General features: G+C 41.0%; 1 protein-coding gene across 14 annotated transcripts in view; it reads right to left on the bottom strand.

Annotated features, from left to right (window-relative positions):
- Positions 1–27,296, bottom strand: part of htt (huntingtin) — a 264,314-nt gene that overhangs the window by 220,802 nt on the left and 16,216 nt on the right. For 9 of the 14 annotated variants that reach the window (XM_072594050.1, XM_072594086.1, XM_072594068.1 and 6 more), the window contains exons 2-6: positions 19,683–19,766; positions 14,296–14,416; positions 13,525–13,587; positions 10,208–10,287; positions 8,299–8,437 (exon numbers count right to left, since the gene is read on the bottom strand). In XM_072594050.1, the coding sequence (XP_072450151.1) occupies positions 8,299–8,437; positions 10,208–10,287; positions 13,525–13,587; positions 14,296–14,416; positions 19,683–19,766 (487 nt within the window). The remainder of the gene's footprint in view (positions 1–8,298; positions 8,438–10,207; positions 10,288–13,524; positions 13,588–14,295; positions 14,417–19,682; positions 19,767–27,296) is intronic. The other 5 variants (XM_072594059.1, XM_072594141.1, XM_072594151.1 and 2 more) reach the window with 1 other exon arrangement.

Raw genomic sequence — 27,296 nt, 5'->3', positions numbered from 1 at the left:
TCATTCTTACCAGTCTGGTCTGTATGGGATTCCAAACTTACACCAAGGTGGTTGAGTCGATTAACTACCCTCAGTTTTACTAAATTGTAACACAGCAGTTCAAGGTGGCCATTCAAGACAACCTTCATCATAATAATTTAGTCTTTGACTAGATAGGGTGCTGTAAAACAGGAACCCAGAACACTTCTTCTGGGAGGCTATGAAGGGTCCTCTATGTCCCATCAGGAGTACACCTGATCGCGTCCCTCTAACCCATGTTCCTGCCTTCCATACTCAACTTGTCACATGTTTTGTCTCGCAGCTAGGCCTGCCCAACTTCCCGCACTTGCGTCAAGTTTGGGAGGTATCTTTTTCTTTGGGACTGCTTGCAGCCCCAGCAGCGAGCACTACTTCCTCTGCTGCAACTAAGACTACAGAGTTGCCAGCCAACAGCTTTCTAAGATAGGACTTCCTCCCAAATAGGGACATAAGTTCCACACGGACCCCATTTAGGCCACCCCCACGATAACAGGGGGCTGCAGGGAAGCCAGGCTGATGGTCATCAAGGTGCCAGCTAACCTTTCAGTCAAAGTAATTTATCTCCTGATAAAATCTTGCCTCAGAGTGAATAAAGAACCACCTATCAGCATAAATACTGCTCCAAAATGAATTAAGGCAATATCTCTCAAAATAATGAAATAGCTCAAGATTACAATCCAGCCTTGAGATTCAGTTGACACAAACTAGTTGAGCTTCAAGGACATGGCCAAGCAATGTTACAAAGCTATCTGAAAAGCATATCCAGAACTGCATTTTTTCATGATTACACAAAGCGCTTAACAATGCAATGGCCAGGCAACACTTGGGAATCCTGAACGGAATTCAGAGAATCAAGCCAAGAGAAACAAACAGAGAAGGAGCAGATAGGGCTGGCATCAAATAAGAAAGAATGAGTCAAGATTAAGACTAACTTGTGTTTTGAGAGCAGGAATTTTGCAACTTAATGTTTTAAAATCTCTAAGTTTAAACACAGTATTCTAAAAGAGGATGGTGGTCATACAACACCCCACCTGAAAAAATGTAATCTACCTGTAATGTGGTAAGAAAACCTAGTGAAAATCAAACGGAAGATTACACCCCTTGTCACAAAGTGGGACAATCACATTTTAAAGACAGAGATATTGAGAAACAGTTGTTGACATAAAGATCAAAAAAGAATTATTTTCTTGTTAGCAACCAAGCTAAATGCTGATTTTCTTCCCTTCCAAAGAGAGGACGACTTTTGGATTTGCAAGGAGTAAAGTATCACAGTGGTGGGCCCTGGTGGTGGAAATTGGTTCTGAAACACTGAGTAGGCGGTGAAAAAACAAACTAGCATGGCAGGGGGAAGTGAGCCTGTGCAAATGCTGGAAGTAACTTGGGGCTTAATTTTTAATGCTACATATCAACGTCAGTAGGAGGTAGAATAAAAATATTTTATGAACCATATTTTAGCTTCAATAGCTAGTTAATGTGCAATCAGATTTTTTGTTCACTGTATTAATTAATTGTCTATAGTATGTTGATTTTAGTTTATTAGTTACAGAAAAAGTCTTACAACACAAGATCTCATCCTTCAGTAATTTTCATCTAAAGCTATCAGGTTCTATGTGGATCATAACAGTCTGACAAGGTGGTGATGGGACACTAATAAAGGGGTTTATGAGCAGGATCTGGCAAATAGGAGACGACCATCTGGCCCCCTAATGTTTTGTCCATGATAATTCCTCAAATACCAATCATATTTTTGCTTTCCCCATAATGCAACAATTTTGTTAACACTTATTAGAAAATTTATGTTTGAGATATACATATCACAGCTCAGCTAGCATTCATTGTCCATTGCTAACTCCCACCTTCTCAGGTCACTGTACTTGATATGGTAAGGTACTGGGAGAAGTATTAGGGAGGAGAGTTCCTCAATTTGGATCCAGGACAATAAAGGATAGGTCGGGCACATTCCTGGATCTGAAGTGAAACTCCCATAAAGTGGTATTCCCATGTCTTAACTGCCCTTGTTCTTCAAGGTGATGGAGGTTGCAAGTTTGGGAGTTGCTGTCAAAGAAGGTTTGGCGAGGTACAAGAACATAGCCTGTCAATGTTATATACTTTGCCATTGGGCACCAGTGGAGAGAGTATAACAATTTAAAATATCGGATGGTATGCCAGTCAAATAGGCAGCTTTGCCCAGGATGGTGCTGAGCTTGGAGAATTATTGGAGGTACAGGTAACTAGGCAAACAGACAATTGCATTACAGGCCTGAATTAGGCCTCAAGGTTCGAGGCAGGTTTTGAGGAGTAAGGAATGTCATAACTCTCACCAGAATATTCAGTCTCAGGTCTGCTCTTGAAACCACAGTATTCATATGGCTAGCCTAGTTAAGCTGCTGGCCAAACATCTTGGATGTTAAGGCTGACCCTCACTGTAAAACATTCCGCATTCAAATAATACATTATTTGAAAGTACCGTATATAATCATGTAAATGGTGATCACATGTAAAAGTCGACCCCTTATTTTTGCCCAAAAAAAAACCTTTTATTTTCCATATATCTCATGTAAAAGTCAACCCTATTATAATCACATTAGTAGGTCAGGAATAAAAGAATGACAAGAGTTAAATTAGGGCCAATCAAGGATAATAGTGGGAAGTTGTGTGTGGAGTCAGGAAATAGGGGAAGCACTAAATAAATATTTTGAGTGTTCACTATAGAAAATGAAAATGCTGGCAAGGAAGGTACAGACACACTTGTATCTAGACTAGAAGAGATTGAGGTTCACAAGGAAGAGATATTAGAAATACTGCAGAGTGTGAAAATAGGCAAGTCCCCTGGGCCGGTTGGGATCTATCCTAGGATACTCTGGGAAGCAAGGGAAGAGATTGCAGAGCCTTTGGCATTGATCTTCAAATCATCATCATTGTCTACAGGAATAGTGCCAGAGGATTGGAGGATAGCAAATGTGGTTCCCTTGTTCAAAAACGGTAGTAGAGACAACCCTGGTAATTACAGACCAGTGAGTCTCACTTCAGTTGTTGGTAAAGTGTTGGAAAAGGTTATAAGAGATAGGATTTATAATTATCTAGCCAAGAATAATCTGATCAGGGACAGTCAGCACGGTTTTGTGAAGGGTAGGTCGTGTCTAACGAATCTTATTGAATTTTTTGACAAAGTGACTAAACAGGTAGATGAGTGTAAACCGGTTAATGTGGTGTATATGGATTTCAGCAAGGCATTTGATAAGGTTCCCCACAGTAGGCTATTATACAAAATGCGGCGGAATGGGATTGTGGGAGACATAGCAGTTTGGATGAGTAATTGTTTTCTTTCAGCAAGCCAGAGGGTTGCAGTTGATGGAACATGTTCATCTTGGTGTCCAGTTACTAGTGGCGTACCGCAAGGGTCAGTGTTGGGTCCACTGCTGTTCGTCATTTTTATAAATGACCTGGATGAGGGTTTAGAAGGGTGGGTTAGCAAATTTGCGGACGACACTAAGGTCGGTGGAGTTGTGGATAGTAACGAAGGACGTAGTAGGTTGCAGGGAGACATAGATAGGATGCAGAGCTGGGCTGAGAGGTGGCAAATGGAGTTTAATGCAGACAAATGTGAGGTGATACACTTTGGACGGAGTAATCGGAATGCAAAGTACTGGGCTAATGGCAAGATTCTTGGGAGTGCAGATGAGCAGAGAGATCTTGGTGTCCATGTATACAGATCCCAAAAAGTTTTGATTGACAGGGTTGTTAAGAAGGCATAGATGGCCTTTATTAATAGGAGGGATTGAGTTCCAGAACCAGAAGGTTATGCTGTAGCTGTACAAAGCTCTGGTACGGCCACAGTTGGAGTATTGTGTACAGTTCTGGTCACCGCTTTATGAGGAGGATGTGGAAGCTTTGGAAAGGGTGCAGAGGAGATTTACTAGGATGTTGCCTGGTATAGAAGGAATGTCTTACGAGGAAAGGATGAGGGCCTTGAGGCTGTTCTCATTAGAGAGAAGAAGGTTGAGAGGTGACTTAATACAGACATACAAGAGATAATCAGAGGGTTAGATAGGGTGGACAGGGAGAGCCTTTTTCCAAGTATGGGGATGGCAAACACAAGGGGACACAACTTGAAAGTGAGGGGAGATAGGTATAAGACAGATGTCAGAGGTAGTTTCTTTACTCAGAGAGTAGTAAGGGTATGGAATGCTTTGCCTGCAACAGTAGTAGATTCGCCAAGTTTAAGTGCATTTAAGTCGTCATTGGACAGGCATATTGGACGTACATGGAATAGTGTAGGTGGGATGGGCTTCAGATTAGTATGACAGGGCGGTGCAACATCGAGGGCTGAAGGGCCTGTACTGCGCTGTAATGTTCTATGTTCTATGAACCTCTACAAAGGAAACTGCATGTTCCCATTAACCCACTAAAACGAAACTGCATTGATTCATTCTGGCAAGTCTACTCATCGCTCTTTGTTTACCATGTTGCATCTCCATTCATTCATAACTCTACTTACCACACTTGGTCTACTACAGCATGTTTTGTTTCATTCATTCATTCATTCATTCAGACCGGTACCAAGTCTCTATGTACTTAGCGCACTTTGTCCACTATACATCCAAAAGTTAATATCGTTAAAAAGTTAATTTTAATTGTGCCATTATATCAGAATAAGGGATATGAACTACATGTATCCTTAATTCTTTGACAAATTTGTTCATGTTGCTGAGGTTCATAACATTAAGAGGGTAAATGGGAGGGAAACTGAAGAATGTGGCAAAAAGTTAAAGACACTTACAGACTCAGATTTTAATAAAATGTTTCATTTTAAGTGTGCCACTATACCAGGCCATGACAATATATTAAGCAGTGAGATTTTGCAGGATTTCAATTAATCCTTGACATGTTAAATTTTCGTACTGGTACGTATAAATAAAATTTACAACCAGTAATTCATTGTTTCTCTTGCTTTTATCCAGTGATTAACTTTACCGCAATTCATTGTGTTTCTCTTCTTTACCCAGGATCAGTTGTGCGATCACATCGACTTCTGCTAATATGGTATTTTGAACTGCAGCATGAATTTCAGTCCCTCAAAACTAGGACCCATGTATTAGTCAGCCCTATAATTTAAACGTTTGAAAACACTCCAAAAAAAACTTGACACTTTCCACAGGTATATATGGTAACACATCAAAACTTGATTTAAAATCTTCATGTACAAATCTAAGGAATGTGCCTGAACAGATTGTTTAGCAGAGGGGACCATGATTGACCAGTCCAGTCTCATCAAATGTTCATATTTCAAAAGCTTCACTGGAGAGCAACATTAACAAGAGCCTTTGGTCTTATTATCCCACAATCTAAGGGAGAAAGGGCCAATTAAACTACCCATATGATGTGTGGCAGGAAGGAGAGAGGAGCTGATTACTTAAATGGAGAAAGATGGCAGAAAGCTACAGACAGAAGGATTTGGGAGTCCTAGATCATGTATTACGAAAAGCTAGCATTCAAGTTCAGCAGGTAATAGGGCAAACAAATGGAACACTGGCCTTGAGTTCCAAGAAAATGAAGTATAAAAGTACAACAGGTTTTCCTAAAAGTATAAAGGCAGTACAGTCAGACCACAGTTTAAATACTATGAAGACTTTTATCTGAAGAAAAACCAACTAGCATTGGAGTCACTCCAGAGACCAGCTACTAGGTTGCTACCAAGTATGGGGGGACCATTCTTGCAGAAGTTAAGTAGCTTAGATCTGTACTCATTGGAATATAGAAGAATGACAGGCAACTTTATTAAAGAAACAATATGCTTAAGGGGACCTAGCAGGGTAGATGCTGAAAGGTTGTTGCTTCCTGTACCAAAGGACATAATTTCAGAATAAGAAGGAGTTGCACATTTAAGATACTGATGAGGAAGAATTTCTTTTGAGGATTGAGAATCTGTGGAATTCTTGACCACAGATGGCTGTTGAGGTTTGTTTCTTAAGAATATTGAAGATAGACAGGTTTTTAAATCAGTATGCAATCCTGGTCTCCTCCCTATTGGAAGGATGTTGTGAAACTTGAAAGGGTACAGAAAAGATTTACAAGGATGTTGCCAGGATTGGAGGATTCGAGCTACAGGGAGAGGCTGAATAGGCTGGGGCTGTTTTCCCTAGAGTGTTGGGAGGCTGAGGAGTGATCTCAAAAGGTTTATAAAATCATGAGGGGCATGGATAAGATAAACAGACAAGGTCATTTCCCTGGGATGGGGGCATCCAGAACCAAAGAGCATAGGTTTAGGGTGAGAGGGGAAAGATATAAAAGAGACCTTAGGGGCAACCTTTTCAGGCAGAGGGTGCTGAGTGTATGGAATGATCCGCCAGAGGAAGTGGTGGATGCTGGTACAATTACAGCATTTAAAAGGCATCTGGATTGGTATACGAATAGGAAGGGTTGAGGGGGATATGGGACAAGTGCTGGCAAACGGAACTCTATTAGATTAGGATATCTGGTCCGCGTGGACGAGTTGGACCAGAGGGTCTATTTCTGTGCTGTACATCTCAATGACTAAGTAACTTGCAAGGAGTTATTTTAAACGTTTAAAAAGACTTTTTTTTTAAAAAAAGACTCCCTTGTGTTGACCACAAAAGCAACTGAATGACCGAACACAGCTAAACCTGACTTTCTTTCTCCAAAGACTCACCAGTATCTCCAAACGTACAAAGTTACAACTGGAGTCTCCTGTGTAGGGCATTCCTTTTTTTGGGTGAATGTTATGAAAACAAACAATAGTCACACAAAGGCAACGGCTTGGGACTGAGTGCAGTAAGATGCTTAACTCTTAGAATTTGATGAATTAGGAATTTCAGTGCAGCCAGAGGGGCGATGCTCACAGGGAGACACACAGGGAGACACACAGGGAGACACACAGGGAGACACACAGGGAGACACACAGGGAGACACACAGGGAGACACACAGGGAGACACACAGGGAGACACACAGGGAGACACACAGGGAGACACACAGGGAGACACACAGGGAGACACACAGGGAGACACACAGGGAGACACACAGGGAGACACACAGGGAGACACACAGGGAGACACACAGGGAGACACACAGGGAGACACACAGGGAGACACACAGGGAGACTAATGTGGTGAGCAAGATGATGACTGGACCAGTACCAGAAAGATACAAAGTTAACTCGCTTAACTCCATAACACAACTATAGTTAAACTTGAAATCTAACTACTAAAACAAATCACGAAGATGGTACAACAGGTGGGGTATTGCAGCTATGTCAGGTGAGAGGTGACAGACACCTGAGAGATTCAGGCAAATCATATCTGCACCAAGTGGCAGCTGCTGATTAAACTGAAGTTTAGAGTGGTTAAAGCTGGAGTCCAAGCTAAAGAAGGGGAAAGTTACATGAGTATTTGTTCCAGGAAACAGCCCCATCCTTTAGGCTAGGTATTTCAGATTTAGTCAATGGTCAGATACAGAAGGGAGTTAGAGAGGGAGGCAGTTAAGATAAGGATCCATTTCTGTGATGGAAGACTATGCAAGAGAGAAAAGGAGAAGAACTTTGAGTCGGTAGGAAATGGCCTGCATCGAAGGATCTTAAAGTAGTACTCTAAATGGCTGCAAAAAATAGCATTTAAATTAGTTATAATCTTCCATAATTCTTAAGATTGTGGAGTACTAGAGCATTGGAAGAGATAATGAAACACCTTTGTGCAAGAAGGGGTGGGGGGGGGCGGGTTTAGGGCGGAACCAAAATGCAGCAAACTGTAGGCATAGATAGTTTGCTTCACATCTGTCATAGGGAAATTGCTAGAATCTGTTATCAAAAAGGCTCTGGCAACATATTTTGAAAATTGTAACAGGATGAGGGAAAATTGTACTTCATTTACTTGAGTTTTTTTTTTAAGATTACCACCAAGTGGATAAAAGGAGAACCAGCAAATGTAGTGCACTGTACTGCCAAAGAATTTGGTAAGGTAGCATATCGAATGTTACCTACACAAGAATACATGATTTGAAATACTGACATTGTCAGCATGTGGATCACCAAGCCACTTAAATTGTCTGTACAAAATTCCTGAAGTGCAAAATTATTTAAACCGGTTTAACACATTAAATCCCAGTAAACCTTATTTTAATAAGAACCCAAGAATTATCAATGTATCATAACTTAGTGGAATTACCTTGGTTTAACATGTTCAGCAAAGTTCTGTGCTAATATCTAAGAAAATAACTAAATAAAGTGTTGCCTCTACAATGAAGTACAAAGTGACTAATTAAAATACCTTGATTTCACTATCATTTGCAAAGTTTCCCAAAGCCATCATGATCTTTGGCACAGCACTAGCAAGTGTCTCCTGCACGGATTCTTCTGATCGCTTGCTGATCCGAGCCAAACAGGGAAGCAGGTTCACAAGGTATGGCCTAGATGGGGGATAAAGGAGTTGGGGGAAATAAAGCAATTTTACTCACTGAAGCCAGAAGGAAAATATTGAGGAAGAGTTCTAATATATTAGATTTAAACTTACCAGCTCTAGAATTAATATATACTTCGATACTTAAACAGTTTTCTTCCATTTCTTTGACAATCAACATTGACATTTATCACAGAATATCTTCAACAAGATGTCAACGTTGAGAAGAAAACAGTTATGCTTTGATTTTCAAAATGGCCTGGCCAATATGGTTTCCTATTTAGACCTGGTGCCTTGCACTGACAAAGTTTAGCGCAATATGGAACAGGAAATAGAGAGGGCTCTGACATACAACACCATGAAGTGGATAGAGGAGAGCTGTATTTACTATGCGACCCTTCCTAATCCCAGTTGCCCTGCACAATAGGTGCCAAATGAAGATGAAGAATTCCATTGAAAAAATTCAAACGAGGGAAAATAATACAAACTACTAAAAGTACTCAACAAAACAACTCTGATTAGCCTTTCTACCTACTAGGTGCTGTGACAGTTCTTCACTTTCAGGCACAGAAGACAGATTTAAAGGCATAACAAGGGATGGAATAGGATAAAATACTCAAATTGGATGTGCTCACAAAGACTTGAAGTTAATCACTATACTCATTTCATGAACAATTCTGCATTACACAGTGCCGAAGGAGGTTGCAGGTTACAGAAGGACATAGGTAACCTGCAGAGCTGGGCTTAGAAGTGGCAAATGGAGTTTAATGCAAAAATGAGAGGGGTGATTCACTTTGGAACCAGTTAACAGGAATACAGAGTACTGCACTAATGGTAAGATTCTTGGTAGTGTGGACGTGCAGAGAGATCTGCGTCCATGTACATAGATCCCTGAAAGTTTCCATCCAGGTTGATAGGGTTGTTAAGAAGGCGTACGATGTGGTAGTTTTTTTAAATTGGTAGACAAACGGAGTTTCGGAGCCATGAGGTCATGCTACAGCTGTACAAGACTCTGGTGTGGCCGCACTTGGAGTATTGCGAACAGTTCTGGTCGCTGCATTATAGGAAGGATGTGGAAGCACTGGAAAGGGTGCAGAGGAGATTTACCAAGTTGTTGGCTGGTATGGAGGGAAGGTCTTTGAGGAAAGGCCGAGAGACTGGAGGCTGTTTTCGTTAAAAAGAAGGTTAAGAAGTGACTGAATAGAGTCATACAAGATGATCAGAGGATTGGATAGGGTGGACAGTGAGAGCTTTTCCCTCAGATGGTGATAACTAGCATGAGGGGACACAGCTTTAAACTGAGGGGTGATAGATACAGGACAGATGTCAGAGGTAGGTTCTTTACTCAGAGCATAGTAAGGGCGTGGAATGTCCTGCCTGCAACAGTAATAGACTTGCCAACATAAAAGGGCGTTTAAATGGTCAGGGGATAAACATATGGACAATAATGGAATAGTATAGGTTAGATGGGCTTCAGACTTTTACACAGACCTGTGAAACCAGAGAACTAAAGGGTCTCTACTGTACTGTAACGTTCTGTGTTCATTGCAGATGCTTTAAACATTATTAGAGTTTACAACAGTTTGGAGATGTTGAATTCAACCGTAAATAAGTGCTAAAGTGATGGGCAGAGATGAATTTCAGGTATTGTAGGTTTTCAGATTTTAAACACCCAAATGAAGTTTGATTTAACAGAAATACAACAGGAATCTGGAACAGTTTTCCAGCTTGAAGACAACAGAAGCCAACTAAAAAAAAGAGACATACACACAGAACTGACCTACACTTCTGTGGTCGAACAAGGTGAGCCAGCTCAGCAAACCTCCAAAGTGCAGCTCGTAAACTCCTTGGTGGGCCATTCTGTGTAACAAAGGGGAAAAAACATTTGCTCAACTAGCACGTGATTATGTGTTGAAAACAGAAACTTCTGAAAAACAGAGAACTCAACCATTGGAAAAACAAGTACACAGGATAGCAAGAGGAAACTAGTGTTTCTATTTCCCCACCATTTCTGCCATAGAAACATCAATATTTCATACTCACTGGGTTTAAATTCGGAAACTCTATATTAAACACAAAATGGAAGCACCATCAAACAGGCAACAGTATTCAAGAATGTGGCCCACTACCATCTTCTGAAGGAGAACCAAGGACATGCATGTGTCAAGATTAGAGTGGTGCTGGAAAGGCATAGTGGGTCAGGCAGCATCCGAGAAACAGGAAAAAAAATAAATAAAAATCGACCCTTCGTCAGGAAGGGCTCCACTCTAATCTTCGCTCTTATCTCCAGCAGCCGCAGTCCCCACTTTCGCCACAGGCACGTATCAGCCGTGGTTTAGTGGGCAGCACTCTTGCCTTTGATTGTTTCCTTTTAAGTGTTAGCCAGGCTAGCATGTTCACATCCCAAGAATTTTTTAAGAAAAACTTTGAGGAGCACAGGTAAGATATGTCACATCAAATCTTATTAACAAAATGCAGTTACTGTGCATTATTTTCCTAGAGCTCTAAGCACAAAAATCTAGGTGACATTTCCAGGCAATATTGGGAAATTTGCTACAAAATGTTGGAGATGTCACCTTTCAGATATGACTTTCAAATAGATGTCCTGCCTATCTTCTCAGGTAGACCTACTACATTCCAGAGTATTATTTTAAAAAGGGGAACATGGGAGTTGTTTCTGCTCTCCTCGCAAATAAATTATCTCTCGATGAACATCATTAAAACAGATTATCCACTTTGCATTATCTTATTGTTGTTCAAAAGAGCTTACTGTATTCAAATTGGTTGTTGCATTTCCCGCATTACAAATATACTTCTTGCTGAATAAAATCACACTGGGAAGCTCTAAGCTCCTGACAGGATCTCTCAAGTGCTACCCTAGAATAGGAGGACGAAGTTTGTTTCAAACTTCCAACTTCCAGATTATTAATAGCTCATGTACTAACTGGAAAATACAGTTACTGTGCATCATTATACCTACTGATACAACAACATCATCTCAACTTCCCCAAATGAAATAGCTCCAAATCCCCACTCTAATAATTTCAATGCTACTCAGCTTTAAACTGCACAGCCAGTGTGTTCCAATTTTATCTCCTAACAATAGTTATTTAAATTCAATGACATTGCTAACCATTACACCCATATCAATTTGACCATTTCACCCAAAGCTGGATGCAGGGCATTAGTGGACTGATCAGTAAGTTTGCAGATGACACAAAGATTGGTGGAGTGGCAGAAAGCACAGGGGACTGTCAAAGAATACAGGAGAACATAGATAGACTGGAGAGTTGGGTGGAGAAGTGGCAGATAGAGTTCAATCCAGGCAAATGTGAGGTGATGCACTTTGGAAGGCCTAATTCTAGAGTGAACTATACTGTACACAGAAAATCCTTGGGAAAAGTTCATGAGCAGAGAGATTGGGAGTTCAGGTGCATTATTCACTGGGCAGCCACCTTCAGTGTGCAGAGTGGTCAAGGCGGCCTTCATCAGGCAGGGTACTGAATATAAGAGCCAGCAGGTCATGTTAGAATTGTATAGGACTTTGGTTCAGCAATATTTACAATACTGTGTACAGTTCTGGTCGCCACATTACCAAAAGGATGTGGACATTTTGGAGAGGGTGCAGAGGAGGTTCAAGGTGAGAGGAGAAAAGTTTAAGGGGGATACATGCAGAAAGTACTGTACACAGAGGGTGGTAGATGCCTGGAACACGTTGCCAGCAGAGGTAGAGGCAGGCACAGTATTTATTTAAGGTGCCTCTGGACAGATGCACGGGTAAGAGAGGAACAGAGGGATATCGATCCTTCAGAACTGGGCAATAGGTTTAGACAGTGGATTGAGATCAGCACAGGCTTGGAGGGCCGAAGGGCCTGATCCTGGGCTATAAATTTTCTTTGTTCTTTGTTCAATCATTTTGATTCAGTTCCTGACGAATTCTAATACACTCAAACATCACCAATATTTACAACTGGGCATTAGGGCAAATGCTATCATAATCCTAGCTGACATTACTATTGGACAAGTCAAATCGTGGAATAATATTGATTAATAAAAACAAATTATTCTTGAACATAGTATTTCACTGGAACACGAGGTTACAGATTTGGTTTTAACAAAAATGTTTAAAAAAGAAAAACCAAGCTGTGTAAATAAAACAGTTCTAAAGGTTTTTTAAAAAAGCACACTGCAGTTTATAGTTAACCCAAATCCAGAGAAATTTCCTTTCCCTATCAAAATGATGGTTTGACTTAACTGCTTCTGATCGGTGCCTGTCCTGTGAGCTGCAATGTTTATTCCCTGGTAAACACAATTCAGCTTAAACTGCCTCAGACTTGTCATGATCAATACAGGTTTCTAACCAAATTTTCCTGGTCAGGAAGTTTACACAAACTAAAACCCTTAACTGCCCTAAACAATGACGTTTTCTAAGAAAGACTACATTTGCATTTGACCCCATTCAGGCCACGTTCAAACTGCTGCCAAAAGGCTTTTCTCCATCCACCCATCCCCCAAGAAAAATACTCTGATAAACTAATGGCTTAAAATGTTTTCTCTCTCTCACTGCAAACTGACACAATGTAAACATGCCAGAATTCTTGCCAACCTGCACTCTGACACACACACACACACATTTTAAAGTCACGATTGCATAAAAACTAGCTAAGTAATTCGCAAACCTTTTTCACAAAATTAAAGCCAACACCTATATGCCACCAGGTTAAAATCCACTTTAAAAAAAGTTAACATATATAAATGTTACAGTCTGCAACATTTAATTTGAACTTAATGCTTACACTAAAGACTAATCATCCTGCTACTTTATGCAATATGTAGGTTCCAAAGACTCATTTTTAACATAAAAACACAAGAAATTGTGTTGGTCAGCTCTAAAAATGACTGATGTGCTACTTAGTGATTAAAATGCTGATGTTTGAACATTCTTTAAAAATTTGACTACACATTCCATTCCCAAAAACTATCTTTGTGAAGCCAGACTTAAAAACATTCCATCGAGTAAACTCACCAAAAGCTTGGTTGCATATAATTACTACTTTGATTCATTTACAGGAAACATTTCTCTCAACTGTTACTAACCTTTTTAATTTCTTTATACAATTCCAGTTGTAACCGAGGCAAATTTGAGTCAGTTAAGGCCTGCTAAAACAGAAAGGGTCATGAATATATTTCAATAATTTCCACTTCGCATAATTTTGCATTGCAGGAAACAAATTCCAACATCTTGCTCCACCCAGTACCCCCAGTGCTTTTAAATAAGTCTCTTTTCCAATATCTACCCAATTTATTTGTCCCAGAATTTTCTTAGCCTTTTACAAACACCTGTCTTGGAGTCAAAATTATGTAATCATAAGGCAACTTTTTCTTTTAGTTTCTGCAATGGTGTGAGACAAAACACCCTGACCATGTATCTCCATTGGCAATTTCAAAAAAGGATCACTGTACTGGATGATACCCGCTGCAACAAGTGTCACAAGTGTAAATTGACTAATCATCCTGCTACTTTATGCAATATGTAGGTTCTAAAAGCACATTATTAGCTTGCCAATAAACATGAGAAACTATTCATTTTCTTATTACTGGACACAAGCAATGCAGTTTCAAAGCAGTGGGTAGATTTGCTAAAATCTTAGTTGATAAATCTCCAAACTGTTATACTTTGGACTATTTTTGATGGAAACACAGCTTAGCTCAGGGATGGTCAGTGCTGTGAACTCGAATTTCTCTTACTCACTCCCCTTCCTTGTGCAAGTCCAGGAAACACAATCCAATTCATGTTGAAATCTGCTGTTTGACAGGGACTAACTATTGGGATGCTCAAGTAGAAGAGATGTCTAAGAAGTAACTTACCTTAATAATCTTATTTAAGCATTCATCTGCTACCATCCGGACATCAGATTCTGCGTCATCACAACACAACAAAAACATTTCCATAGCAATCCCCAATAACTTCTGAAATTCTGGTGAGTTTCTGAAAAAAAGAAATGCAAATAAGTATTGTTGGAATAAAAGGCTGGCATTTGTCTGTAAATTCAGCACGATTAGAGCTGTGCTCTAGTCATAAAAGTATTATTTTCTCATCTGCTAAGTTCCTTAAACAGAATGAAATACAATAAGACATAGCATGCTAATGTCAGCAAACAAACTTTGACACCAATTAACTTTGAATAAGGAGAGATCAGGATAGACCATGCTTGAGGGAGGTTTAAGAACTGTCTGAAAAGGAAATGGAAAAATGAAAACATGAAAACAGATCAGCGTTAGAATTCCAGAGCACAGAACATGAGAAGCTGAAGTGAAACGAACTAAATTTGGGGAAGCATAATTAGTCAGAATTGGAGGTACACAGGATTCTTTGCTTGTTGTAAAGCTAGGAGAGGTTATAGCATTAAGGAAGGAGGCAGCCATGGATCAGAATGTTCACATTGACCTATATTTGACAAAGTCTCAGTGAACACCTCAGTTCTCAAGTGATGCTGCTCAGATTTGAAAAATTTTGCTGCTTTTGCACAAGCAGGAATATTACAACATCACACATTCAACATATCACTAAACTGTAAAAATACAGCTCTGTCTCATTTGACATCTCTTGAAGATCATGAACTGCAACTGTAGTGTTTTCTAAGCTCAGTGCCATAAGAACTTCCATTGCCATATCCCAATTTCATGTTGTCTGCAAATTGCAACATCTTATTCTGAGTCCAGAGTCTCAAGCCTAAATATACGATAAATTGAGAATGGCAGTGGTGCCAGCACTGAACCCTGTGAAGCAGCCCTAGCCACCTTTTGCTAGCCTAAATACTTAGCCACTGAATGTTGTGTCTTGTAAAAGAATCAAGGATAAGGGGCTACAAGATTTAACGCAACTGACAAAAGCGCCAAATGTGATGTTAAAAGACTATTTGGCTCTTGAACGTGTTCCCTGGAAGACACTGACGCAAGAGGGTACTGATGATTATCTAAATAGAAACAAATCAGCTAAGATACAGGGAAAAGGCCAGAGGATAGTACTAAGTTATAAAACTTTTTTGGAGAGTTACTGCAGACATTCTGGCTGAACGGTCTCCTTCTGTACTTTTGTGATTGTGTTTTTTTTAAGCCAAGTTGCTACTCATTCTGCTATCTATCACCAAACTCCATTTGCTCTCATCTTAGTAAACAGTAATATCTGATCGTGAAGGAATTCTGAAAACTCAAATGTTATTTCTTCAAATAATTCAGTAGTATTAATCAAATCCCTTTCAGAATCTGTGATGATATCATAGAACATAAGGCTATTCCATTCTTGACCATATGCCTAGCCAATGAGCATTTATATGCCCTTAAAGTTGGCGAGTCTTCTACAGTCGCAGGCAGTGTATTCCATGCCCCTATTACTGAGTAAAGAAACTATGTCTGACATCTGTCCTGTATCTATCACCCCTCAATTTGAAGCTATGTCCCCTCATGCTAGCCATCACCATCCTCAAAAAAAGGCTCTGTCCACCCAGTTGAACCCTGTGATCATCTTATATGTCTCAATTAAATCACCTCTCAACCTCCTTATCTCTAATGAAAACAGTCTCAAGTCCCTCAATCTTTCCTTGTAAGAACTTCCCTCCATACCAGGCAACATCCTAGTAAATCTCTGAACCCTTTTCAACGCTTTCACATTCTTCCTATAATGCGGTGACCAGAACCGTGTGCAATACTCCAATTGCGGCCACACCAGAGTCTTGTACAACTGCAGCATGACCTCATGGTTCTAAAACTCTATCCCTCTACGATTAAAAGCTAACACACCGTATCCTTCTTCACAACCGTGGCAACTTTCAGGGATCTACGTACATGGACACCAAGATATTTCTGCTCATCTACACGACCAAGAAACTTACCATTAGCCCAGTACTCTGCATTCCTGTTACTCCTTACAAAAGTGAATCACCTCATACTTTTCCACATTAAACTCCATTTGCCACTTCTCAGCCCAGCTCTGCAGCTTATCTATGTCCCTCTGTAACCTACAGCCTCCTTCAGCACTATCCACAATTCTACCGACCTTTGTGTCATCTGCAAATTTACTAACTCATCCTATGCCCTCATCCAGGTGATTTATAAAAATGATAAACAGCAGTGGACCCAAAACAGATCCTTGCAGTACCCCACTAGTAACTGAACTTTAAGATGAACATTTCCCATCAACTACCACCCAGTCTTCTTTCAGCTCACCAATTTCAGATCCAAACTGTTAAAACACCCTCAATCCCATGCTTCCATATTTTGTGCAGTAGCCTACCATGGGGAATCTTATCAAACACCTTACTGAAATCCATATATACATCAACCACTTTACCCTCATCCACCTGTTTGGTCACTTTTTCCAAAGAACTCAAGATGATTTGGAGGCACAACATACCCTTCACAAAACCTTGTTGACTATCCTGATCTCAACTTTTTCTAACACTTTATCAACAACCAAAGTAAGGCTCACTGTTCTATAATTACCAAGGTTGTCTCAAGTACTTTTCTTGAACAAGCGAACAACATTTGCTATTCTTCAGTCTTCTGGCACTATTCCTGTAGACAATACCAACAAAAAGATCAAAGCCAAAGACTCAGCAATCTCCTCCCTGGCTTCCCAGAGAATCATAGCATCAATCTCATCTGGCCCAGGGTATTTATCTATTTTCACACTTTCCAGAATTTGTAACACCTCTTCCTTGAGAGCATCTATCCCATCTAGTCTTGTAACCTGTTTCTCAGTATTCTCCTCGACAACATTGTCTTTTTCCAGTGTGAATCCAGATGAAAAATATTCATTTAGCACCTCCCCATCTCCTCTGATTCCACGCACAACTTCCCACTACTGTCCTCGATTGGCCTTAATCTTACACCAGTCATTCTTTTAAACTTTTTTTTCCTAATCCTATGCAACAACTTCTCATGTCCCCTCCTCACTCCTCTTAGCTTTCTCTTTAGGTCTCTCCTAACTACCTTGTAACTCTCAAGCACCCCAACTGAACTTTCACATCTCATCTTAACATAAGCCTCATTTTTTTTCTCTTGGCAAGAGATTCAACTTCCTCAGTAAACCACAACTCCCACACTCGACAACTTCCTCCCTGTCTGACAGGTGCATACTTATCAAGGACACACAGTAGCTGTTCCTTTAAAAAATTCCAATTTTCTATTTGCCCATTCCCTGCAGTTTCCATCCCCATCCTAAATCTTGTTTGATCGCATCATAATTGCCTTTCCCCTAGCTGTAGCTCTTGCCCTCTGGTGTACACCTGTCCTTTTCCATCGCTAAAGTAAACATAACTGAACTGTGGTCATTATCACCAAAGTGCTCACCTACCTTCAAATCCATCCCCTGGCCAGACTCATTACCCAGTACCAAATTTAGCGTGGCCCACCCCTTCTTGGCCTGTCTACACACAGTCAGGAAACTCTCCTGCACACATTGGACAAAAACTGACCCATCTAAAGTACTTGAACTATAGTATGCCCAGTCAATATTTGGAAAGTTAAAGGCCCCCATAACAACTATCCTGTCACTCTGTCTCCTACCGAGAATCATCTTTGCTATCCTTTCCTCTACATCTCTGAAATTATTCAGAGACCTATAGAAGACTCCCAAACAGGGTGACCTCTCCTTTCCCGTTTCTAATCTCAGCCCATACTACCTCAGTTCATATGAAATATCATTTTCAATATACAGTTGTGCTGAGATATTAAGCAATGGTATTAAGGTATACAGGTCAAAGGCAGGTATATGGAATTAGGCCACAATCAGCCATCATCTCACTGAATAGCAGAACAAGCTCAAAGGACTTTATGTACTGTTCAAACTTTAAACAAGTGACTGATGCAAAAATAACTGGGTAAATGCTTCTCGGACTTATTCAATCATCATTTTTAATTAACATGAGCTGCCATCAGTCCTCTATTATAGAGACTCTACTATAACTTCCTTGAAGTTTTCTTTTCATTCTTGCATGTCATATCACTTGCAATGCCACATTTGTTGCCTATGAATTAGCCTTCAAACAAATGGTTTGCTAGGTAAGCGGCAACCATATCGCTGCAGATCTAGAGTCTGATGTAGACCAGACCAGATTAGTTCAGCATATTGTCTTCCCTAAATATATTCGCTAAAAATGAATCAAGTGGCTTTTTATGACAATCAACAGTGTCATGATTAAACGAGGTTGTAAATCCAGGTTTTTATTGAATTCAAATTTAATCACCTGCCTGACAGGATTCGAACCTGTGACCCAGAAAATTAGCCTGGGCTTCAAGATTGCTGATGACATTACCATTATGCCACCATTTCCAACTGGAAATTATATAATCCAGTCTAGTTGGTCCTATGTCTTTGTGATATTTTATAATATCACATTCATATCGCTGGCCTCTGTGGTAAATGCCAAGGGCAAATAATTAGTCAATATTTTGGTGATTTTGTTATTATCTGAGAGTTTATCCCGTAAGTCTCTTAATAGCCAGGTTCCTAGCCTCTGATTCATATTTGTGCCTGCAGAATAGTACATTTGTTTTTATAGTACACTTATTTTATTTAATACTTCATAATGTTTTTAAACTTATTTCTGTTTCACCACCTATTTTGATAATTAGCATATGCCTTTATCTTTCTTCTCAACTGATTCCCCTTTCATTCTGTTCATTTTTGTTTGTTCATTCGGGGATGACAGCACCATTGACTAGGTCAGAGTTTGTTGCACATCCCTAATTGCCCAGGGCGCAATTACAAGTCAACCACATTGCTGTGGGTCTGCAGTCACATTTAGGCATTTCCTTCCTTAAAAGGATACGAAGCAGATGGGCTTTTCCAATAATTGACAATGGATTCATTGGCCATCATTAGATTCTCAATTCCAGAGAATCTTTTTTAAAAAGTACAAATTCAATATCTACCATCTGCCATGGAGGATTTGAACCAGGATCCTCAAAATATTACCTGGGTCACTGGATTAACAGCCCAGTGATAATACTACCAGGCCCCTGCAATAATATCCATGGTATCTCCTTTTTGATTCCTTTTTTCTAAGGAAATCCAGACTCTACTGATCTCAGAGGAATAGGAGATTTATTTGGAGATTCACACAATAATGTTCCTCACAGTGTTAATTCAATTCAGTGGGTCATTTCAAAAATCACTTTCATCCCATTTGAAAAGTGCAAATGAGTAACTCATGAGCAGAAATTCAACAGATGTTAAAATGCAACTAACTTACCTAAGAGACTGCGCAACAATGTTTTCACATATAGTTAGGCAGTGAGTTACACGGTCTTTCTTCGTTGTGGCAGATTCTTTCTTCCTAGAGAAAACAGAAGTGAGAACAACAATTAACCACCTCCAATCAATGCATACTTTGAAAGGGACAGAATTATACCCCTTTCCAAAACAAGATATTGCAAAAGAGAAATTTTAAAAATGGCAGACCAGTAATCTTTACTTGATGTTTTCAAAGGCAGAGTAAACTACTCAGTGTATTGCTTAGAGGATCACGAAATGGTGTGTGACCAAAAATCATTTGGTCCACTGGCTCTGTCCTACAGCTCTTTCAAAAGAGTTACAACAATCAGTCTCAATTCCCAACTCTTTCCTGGAATTTAGCTCCCCTTTAAGTATTTACAAATTCCCCTCGATTCAGAAAACTTCTCAACTTTTCCCTTCAGATTTCTGGTATTCATTTATTCTGATTACCAATTTGATGTGCAATGCAGGAGTTGGTGCCTGAAGCTGAAGTCACGTCAACATTTAAGTGTAGGTTAGGCAAGTGTTCAAAGGAAAGCATGTTTACATATCTATTTAAGTGAACATATTCTGCACCTGGATTAAAACTGATCTTGTAGAGATAAACAAATGGTCAGCCAAACAGATTATGTAGAAATTGTGACATGGAACTAATGACCTGATTTGCTTGCTCAAACTCTCTGGCAACTTAGAAGAGATTGCTGTTCAAAGACACATACAAGATGTTGCTATTGAAATACTGTCTAAATCAGTGGGCAAAGTCCAGAACAAGAAGGCATATCTTAAAATCAGAGCTAGGCCATTCAGGAGAGGTGTCAGGAAGCAACTATTCACAAAATGTTCACTCCACAAGACTCCCCCATCCTACAACCAGCCCACCCAATGACAGTTTCCTCAAAAAATATGAAGATCAAATGTAAACCTAATGAACAGTGGGGGCTCATTACCAACTTTTCAAGGGCAATCAGAGATTGGCAATAATGCTGGCCCTTGCCAGTGGCACTTCTATTCCAATAATGAATGGAAAGGTGTAGCAGAACAGACTGAGGTGACTTAATTATCTCAACCTGACCCTGGGTAGATAGACGCAGGTTGATTCCAGTAAGTTAGAAAAAGAGGCTACAAATAGAACAATAAACAAAAAACTCTACACTCAGACTTGTAAAGCTGCACAAGTTTTTGCAATGTTGATGATAGAGGGAGAAAACTTTGAAAATTGAAAATTGAAGATTCAATTGGATAGGTGAATGAAAGAAACGAGAATAAAAAAAGGATACAAGAACAAAATGAGAATATCAGGCAACCAATATTGTTTACATGGAAGATACATGTTGACACTTAGTAGGGAAGACATGTGGCAAGATGGGAAGCTGTGCTAATTGAACCGATTGTTTGGAGGACTAGGCTTTTGACTATTCATGTCCCTAACAATGAAAGCGACGAGAGCTGCTTTTTTTGGCCCTTGGATGGACTCCCTCCTATACTGACCTCTCTCTCTCTCACCCCTCCCCTAATAAGCAGACGTGTGCCTGCACTCACAGCAACTAGACTCTCGAGAATTCATCAATATTGCACATTGGTGCTTCAAAAAGATTGGATCACAGTATCATCCAGCTGTGTTTTTATTTTACTTTGCGGTCTTAGTTTCTTCTCTGTAGGTCACCTATTTGGGGAGATGCACAACACAACTTGATTAGCCTCCAGTACCTTGAAAAGAAAGAGGCTTTACTTCAGGTGGAAAAGTCAATAGCAAGTGGTAGCAGAGTACTCGTTTATATGGGATGTCACTGTTATTATGCTCAATCCCTCTCACATATACGTGTGCACACACTCTCACAATGACAACTAAGCAAGGAACACTGGATAACATTTGAACGCAAAAACATTTTCCCTGTTGCCTCAGTGAGATCATTGAACAATCAATGCTTTGGCAACCAAGTCTCAGTGACAGATTATTTATTGCTAATTTCCAAGCCTTGGATAATTTACTTGGTAAGAAAATGGACAGCAAATTCATCACAGCATGAGAGGTATCCAGAGTCCTAGCCAGTATTTATTCCCATAACCAAAAACTTGAAAACAGACGCCAGAGTCCTTAGAAACTTCAGGAGCACAAATTAGCTGTCGTGTTTCCTAGCTTTCAACAGTGAATGCACCTAATTGGTGATATTTTTAAGAGTACAATTGTAAAGGCAGTGGAGGATCACAGGGACTAAGATGTGCATGTATACAAAAAAATGATAGGACAGGTTGAGGGAGCAATTAACAAAGCATTAAAACATCCATATCCCACCAGAAGATGGAAATTCTGCAGTGAACAACTTTCCTTCTTATTCTCCAAAGTCTGTTCATCATCAGCAAGGCTTTAGTTGGGTGTATTATTGGGTGAATACACTCCAATTGCAGAGACGAGTCTAGCTCGAGCATCACTCAAGATTCTTGAAACCATCCAGAATAAAACAAATGGCTCATCCACTGAGGCAATAATGGCAGAGCTCAAAAATAAGACAGGTACAAAGGACTTTGATAGGTTTATACAACATCTCTCCAATAGCCACCGAGACATTGAGGAAAAAAATATGGATGTAGATTATTGAAAGATGTGTGAAAAAAAAATGAGAATTGACAATGGTCATGAACACCAACACTAGAACATAGAACATAGAACATAGAACAATACAGCACAGAACAGGCCCTTCGGCCCACGATGTTGTGCCGAACTTCTATCCTAGATTAAGCACCCATCCATGTACCTATCCAAATGCCGCTTAAAGGTCGCCAATGAATCTGACTCTACCACTCCCTCGGGCAGCGCATTCCATGCCCCCACCACTCTCTGGGTAAAGAACCCACCCCTGACATCTCCCCTATACCTTCCACCCTTCACCTTAAATTTATGTCCCCTTGTAACACTCTGTTGTACCCGGGGAAAAAGTTTCTGACTGTCTACTCTATCTATTCCTCTGATCATCTTATAAACCTCGATCAAGTCCCCCCTCATCCTTCGCCGTTCCAACGAGAAAAGGCCGAGAACTCTCAACCTATCCTCGTACGACCTACTCTCCATTCCAGGCAACATCCTGGTAAATCTTCTCTGCACCCTCTCCAAAGCTTCCACATCTTTCCTAAAGTGAGGCGACCAGAACTGCACACAGTACTCCAAATGTGGCCTAACCAAAGTCCTGTACAGCTGCAACATCACCTCACGACTCTTGAATTCAATCCCTCTGCTAATGAACGATAATACTCCATAGGCCTTCTTACAAACTCTATCCACCTGAGTGGCAACCTTCAAAGATCTATGTACATAGACCCCAAGATCCCTCTGTTCCTCCACCTGACCAAGAACCCTACCATTAACCCTGTATTCCGCATTCTTATTTGTTCTTCCAAAATGGACAACCTCACACTTGGCAGGGTTGAACTCCATCTGCCACTCCTCAGCCCAGCTCTGCATCATATCTAAGTCCCTCTGCAGCCGACAACAGCCCTCCTCGCTGTCCACAACTCCACCTATCTTTGTATCATCTGCAAATTTACTGACCCACCCTTCGACTCCCTGCTCTAAGTCATTAATAAAAATTACAAACAGCAGAGGACCCAGAACTGATCCCTGCGGAACTCCACTTGTAACTGGACTCCAGGCTGAATATTTACCATCTACCACCACTCTCTGACTTCGACCGGTTAGCCAGTTTTCTATCCAATTGGCCAAATTTCCCTCTATCCCATGCCTCCTGACTTTCCGCATAAGCCTACCATGGGGAACCTTATCAAATGCCTTACTAAAATCCATGTACACTACATCCACTGCTCTACCCTCATCCACATGCTTGGTCACCTCCTCGAAGAATTCAATAAGACTTGTAAGGCAAGACCTACCCTTCACAAATCCGTGCTGGCTGTCCCTAATCAAGCAGTGTCTTTCCAGGTACTCGTAAATCCTATCCCTCAGTACCCTTTCCATTACTTTGCCTACCACAGAAGTAAGACTAACTGGCCTGTAATTCCCGGGGTTATCCCTATTCCTTTTTTGAACAGGGGCACAACATTCGCTACTCTCCAGTCCCCTGGTACCACCCCAGTTGCCAGTGAAGACGAGAAGATCATTGCCAACGGTACTGCAATTTCCTCTCTTGCTTCCCACATAATCCTAGGATATATCCCGTCAGGCCCGGGGGACTTGTCTATCCTCAAGTTGTTCAAAATGTCCAACACATCTTCCTTCCTAACAGGTATCTCTTCTAGCTTATCAGCCCGTTTCACACTCTCCTCTTCAACAATACGGTCCCTCTCGTTCGTAAATACTGAAGAGAAGTACTTGTTCAAGACCTCTCCTATCTCTTCCGACTCAATACACAGTCTCCCACCACTGTCCTTGATCGGACCTACCCTCGTTCTCGTCATTCTCAGGTTTCTCACATACGCATAGAATGCCTTGGGGTTATCCTTGATCCTATCCGCCAGGGATTTTTCATGCCCTCTCTTAGCTCTCCTAATCCCTTTCTTCAGGTCCCTTCTGGCTATCCTGTATCCCTCCACTGCTCTGTCTGAACCTTGTTTCCTCAACCTTATGTAAGCCTCCTTCTTCCTCTTTACTAGACATTCAACCTCCCTCGTCAACCAAGGCTCCCTCACACGACCATTTCTTTCCTGCCTGATCGGTACATACATATCAAGGACACGTCGTATCTGCTCCTTGAAAAAGTCCCACATTTCCACCACATCCTTCCCTGACAGCCTATGCTCCCAACGTATGCTCCTCAAATCCTGTCTTACAGCATCGTAATTTCCCTTCCCCCAATTGTAAAAACTTCCTTGTTGTGCGCACCTATCTCTCTAGGGGTGGGAGAGTCCAGAACAAGAAGGCATAGGTTTAGATTTAGATTTAGATTTAGATTACTTACAGTGTGGAAACAGGCCCTTCGGCCCAACAAGTCCACACTGCCCCGCCGAAGCGCAACCCACCCATACCCCTACATCTACCCCTTACCTAACCCTACGGGCAATTTAGCATGGGCAATTCACCTGACCTGCACATCTTTGGACTGTGGGAGGAAACCGGAGCACCCGGAGGAAACCCACGCAGACACGGGGAGAACGTGTAAACTCCACACAGTCAGTCGCCTCAGGTGGGAATTGAACCCGGGTCTCTGGCGCTGTGAGGCAGCAGTGCTAACCACTGTGCCACCGTGTCGTTTAGGGTGAGAGGGGAAAGATATATATTAAAAAAAAGACCCAAGGGGCCACTTTTTCACAGAGGGTGGTGAGTGTATGGAATGAGCTGTCAGAGGAAGTGGTGGAGGCTGGTACAATTACAACATTTAAAAGGCATCTGGATGGGCATATGAATAAGAAGGGTTGAGGGATAAGGGCAAAATGCTGGCAAATGAGACCAGGTTAGGTTAGGATATCTGGTCAACATGGCTGAATTGGACCAAAGGGTCTGTTTCTGTGCTGTACATCTCTAGGACTCTATATAGAGACAATAGGGTTGCCATAATGAGTGACTTAAACTTCCCCAATATTGACTGGGTCTCCCTCACAACAAGAGGCTTAGATGGGGCAGAATTTATGAAGTGCATCCAAGGGGGTTTCTGCCTTCTTCACTATCCTATCTACCTGCGACTCCACTTTCAAGGAGCTATGAACTTGCACTCCATGGTCTCTTTGTTCAGCAACACTCCATAGGACCTTACCATTAAGTGTATAAGTCCTGCTAAGATTTGCTTTCCCAAAATGCAGCACCTCACACTTATGTGAACTAAACTCCATCTGCCACTTCTCAGTCCATTGGCCCATCTGGTCCAGATCCTGTTGTAATTGGAGGTAGCCCTCTTCACTGTACATTACACCTCCAATTTTGGTGTAATCTGCAAACTTACTAACTGTACCTCTTATGCTCTCATCCAAATCATTTATGTAAATGACAAAGGTAGAGGGCCCAGTACAGATCATTGTGGCACTCCACTGGTCACAGGCCCCCAGTCTGAAAAACAACTCTCCACCACCACCCTCTGTCTTCTACCTTTGAGCCAGTTCTGCATCCAAATGCTGAAAAATGTGTTGCTGGAAAAGCGCAGGTCAGGCAGCATCCAAACGTCTAGTTCTCCCTGTATTCAGTGAGATCTAACCTTGCTAATCAGTCTCCACAGGGAACCTTGTCAAACGCCTTACTGAAGTCCAAATAGATCACATGAATTGCTCTGCCCTCAAAATTCTTTGTTACTTCTTCAAAAAACTCAATCAAGTTTGCAAGACATGATTTCCCACGCACAAAGCCATGCTGACTGTCCTGAATCAGTCCTTGCCTTTCCAAATACATGTACATCCTGTCCCTCAGAATTCCCTCCAACAACTTGCCCACCACCAAGGTCAGGCTCACCGGTCTATAGTTCACTGGCTTGTCTTTACCGCCCTTCTTAAACAGTGGCACAACGTTTACCTCCAGTATTCCAGCACCTCCCCTGTGACTATCAATGATATAAATATCTCAGCAAGAGGCCCAGCAATCACTTTTCTAGCTTCCCACAGAGTTCTTGGGTACACCTGATCAGGACCTGGGGATTTATCCACTTTTAACCGTTTCAAGACATCCAGCACTTCCTCCTCTGTAAACTGGACTTTTTGCAAGATGTCACCATCTATTTCCCTACAGTCTAAATCTTCCATATCCTTTTCCACAGAAAATACTGATGCAAAATATTTATTTAGTATCTCCCCCAGTTTCTGCGGCTCCACACAAAGGCCGCCTTGCTGATATTTGAGGGGCCCGATTTTCTCCCTAGTTACCCTTTTGTCCTTAATATATTTGTAAAACCCCTTTGGATTCCTCTTAATTCTATTTGCCAAAGCTATCTCATGTCCCCATTTTGCCCTCCCGATTTCCCTCTTAAGTATACTCCTACTTCCTTTGTACTCTAAGGATTCACTCGCTCTATCCTGTCTACACTTGACATATGCTTCCTTCTTTTTCTTAACCAAACCCTCAATTTCTTTAGTCATCCAGCATTCCCTATACCTACCAGCCTTCCCTTTCACCCTGACAGGAATATACTTTCTCTGGATTCTTGTTATTTCTGAAGGATTCCAATTTTCCAGGTGTGCCTTTACCTGCGAACATCTGCCTCCAATCAGCTTTCGAAAGTTCTTGCCTAATACCGTCAAAATTGGCCTTTCTCCAATTTAGAACTTCAAACTTTTAGATCTGGTCTATCCTTTTCCATCACTATTTTAAAACGAACAGAATTATGGTCGCTGGCCCCAAAGTGCTCCCCCACTGACATCTCAGTCACCTGCCCTGCCTTATTTCCCAAGAGTAGGTATATCCACATACTGAATCAGAAAATTGTCTTGTACACACTTAAATTCCTCTCCATCTAAACCTTCAACACTATGGTAGTCCCAGTCGATGTTTGGAAAGTTAAAATCTCTTACCATAACTACCCTATTATTCTTACAGATAACTGAGATCTCCCTACAAGTTAGTTTCTCAATTTCCCTCTGACTATTGGGGGGCTCTATAATACAATCCTAATAAGGTGATCATCCCTTTCTTATTTCTCAGTTTCACCCAAATAACTTTCCTGGA

The sequence above is a fragment of the Chiloscyllium punctatum genome, chromosome 2 (assembly GCF_047496795.1).
Source record: "Chiloscyllium punctatum isolate Juve2018m chromosome 2, sChiPun1.3, whole genome shotgun sequence".
Lineage (NCBI taxonomy): Eukaryota > Metazoa > Chordata > Chondrichthyes > Orectolobiformes > Hemiscylliidae > Chiloscyllium > Chiloscyllium punctatum.
Note: the sequence above shows the minus strand (reverse complement) of the source record. Positions and strands in the feature narration are given on the sequence as shown.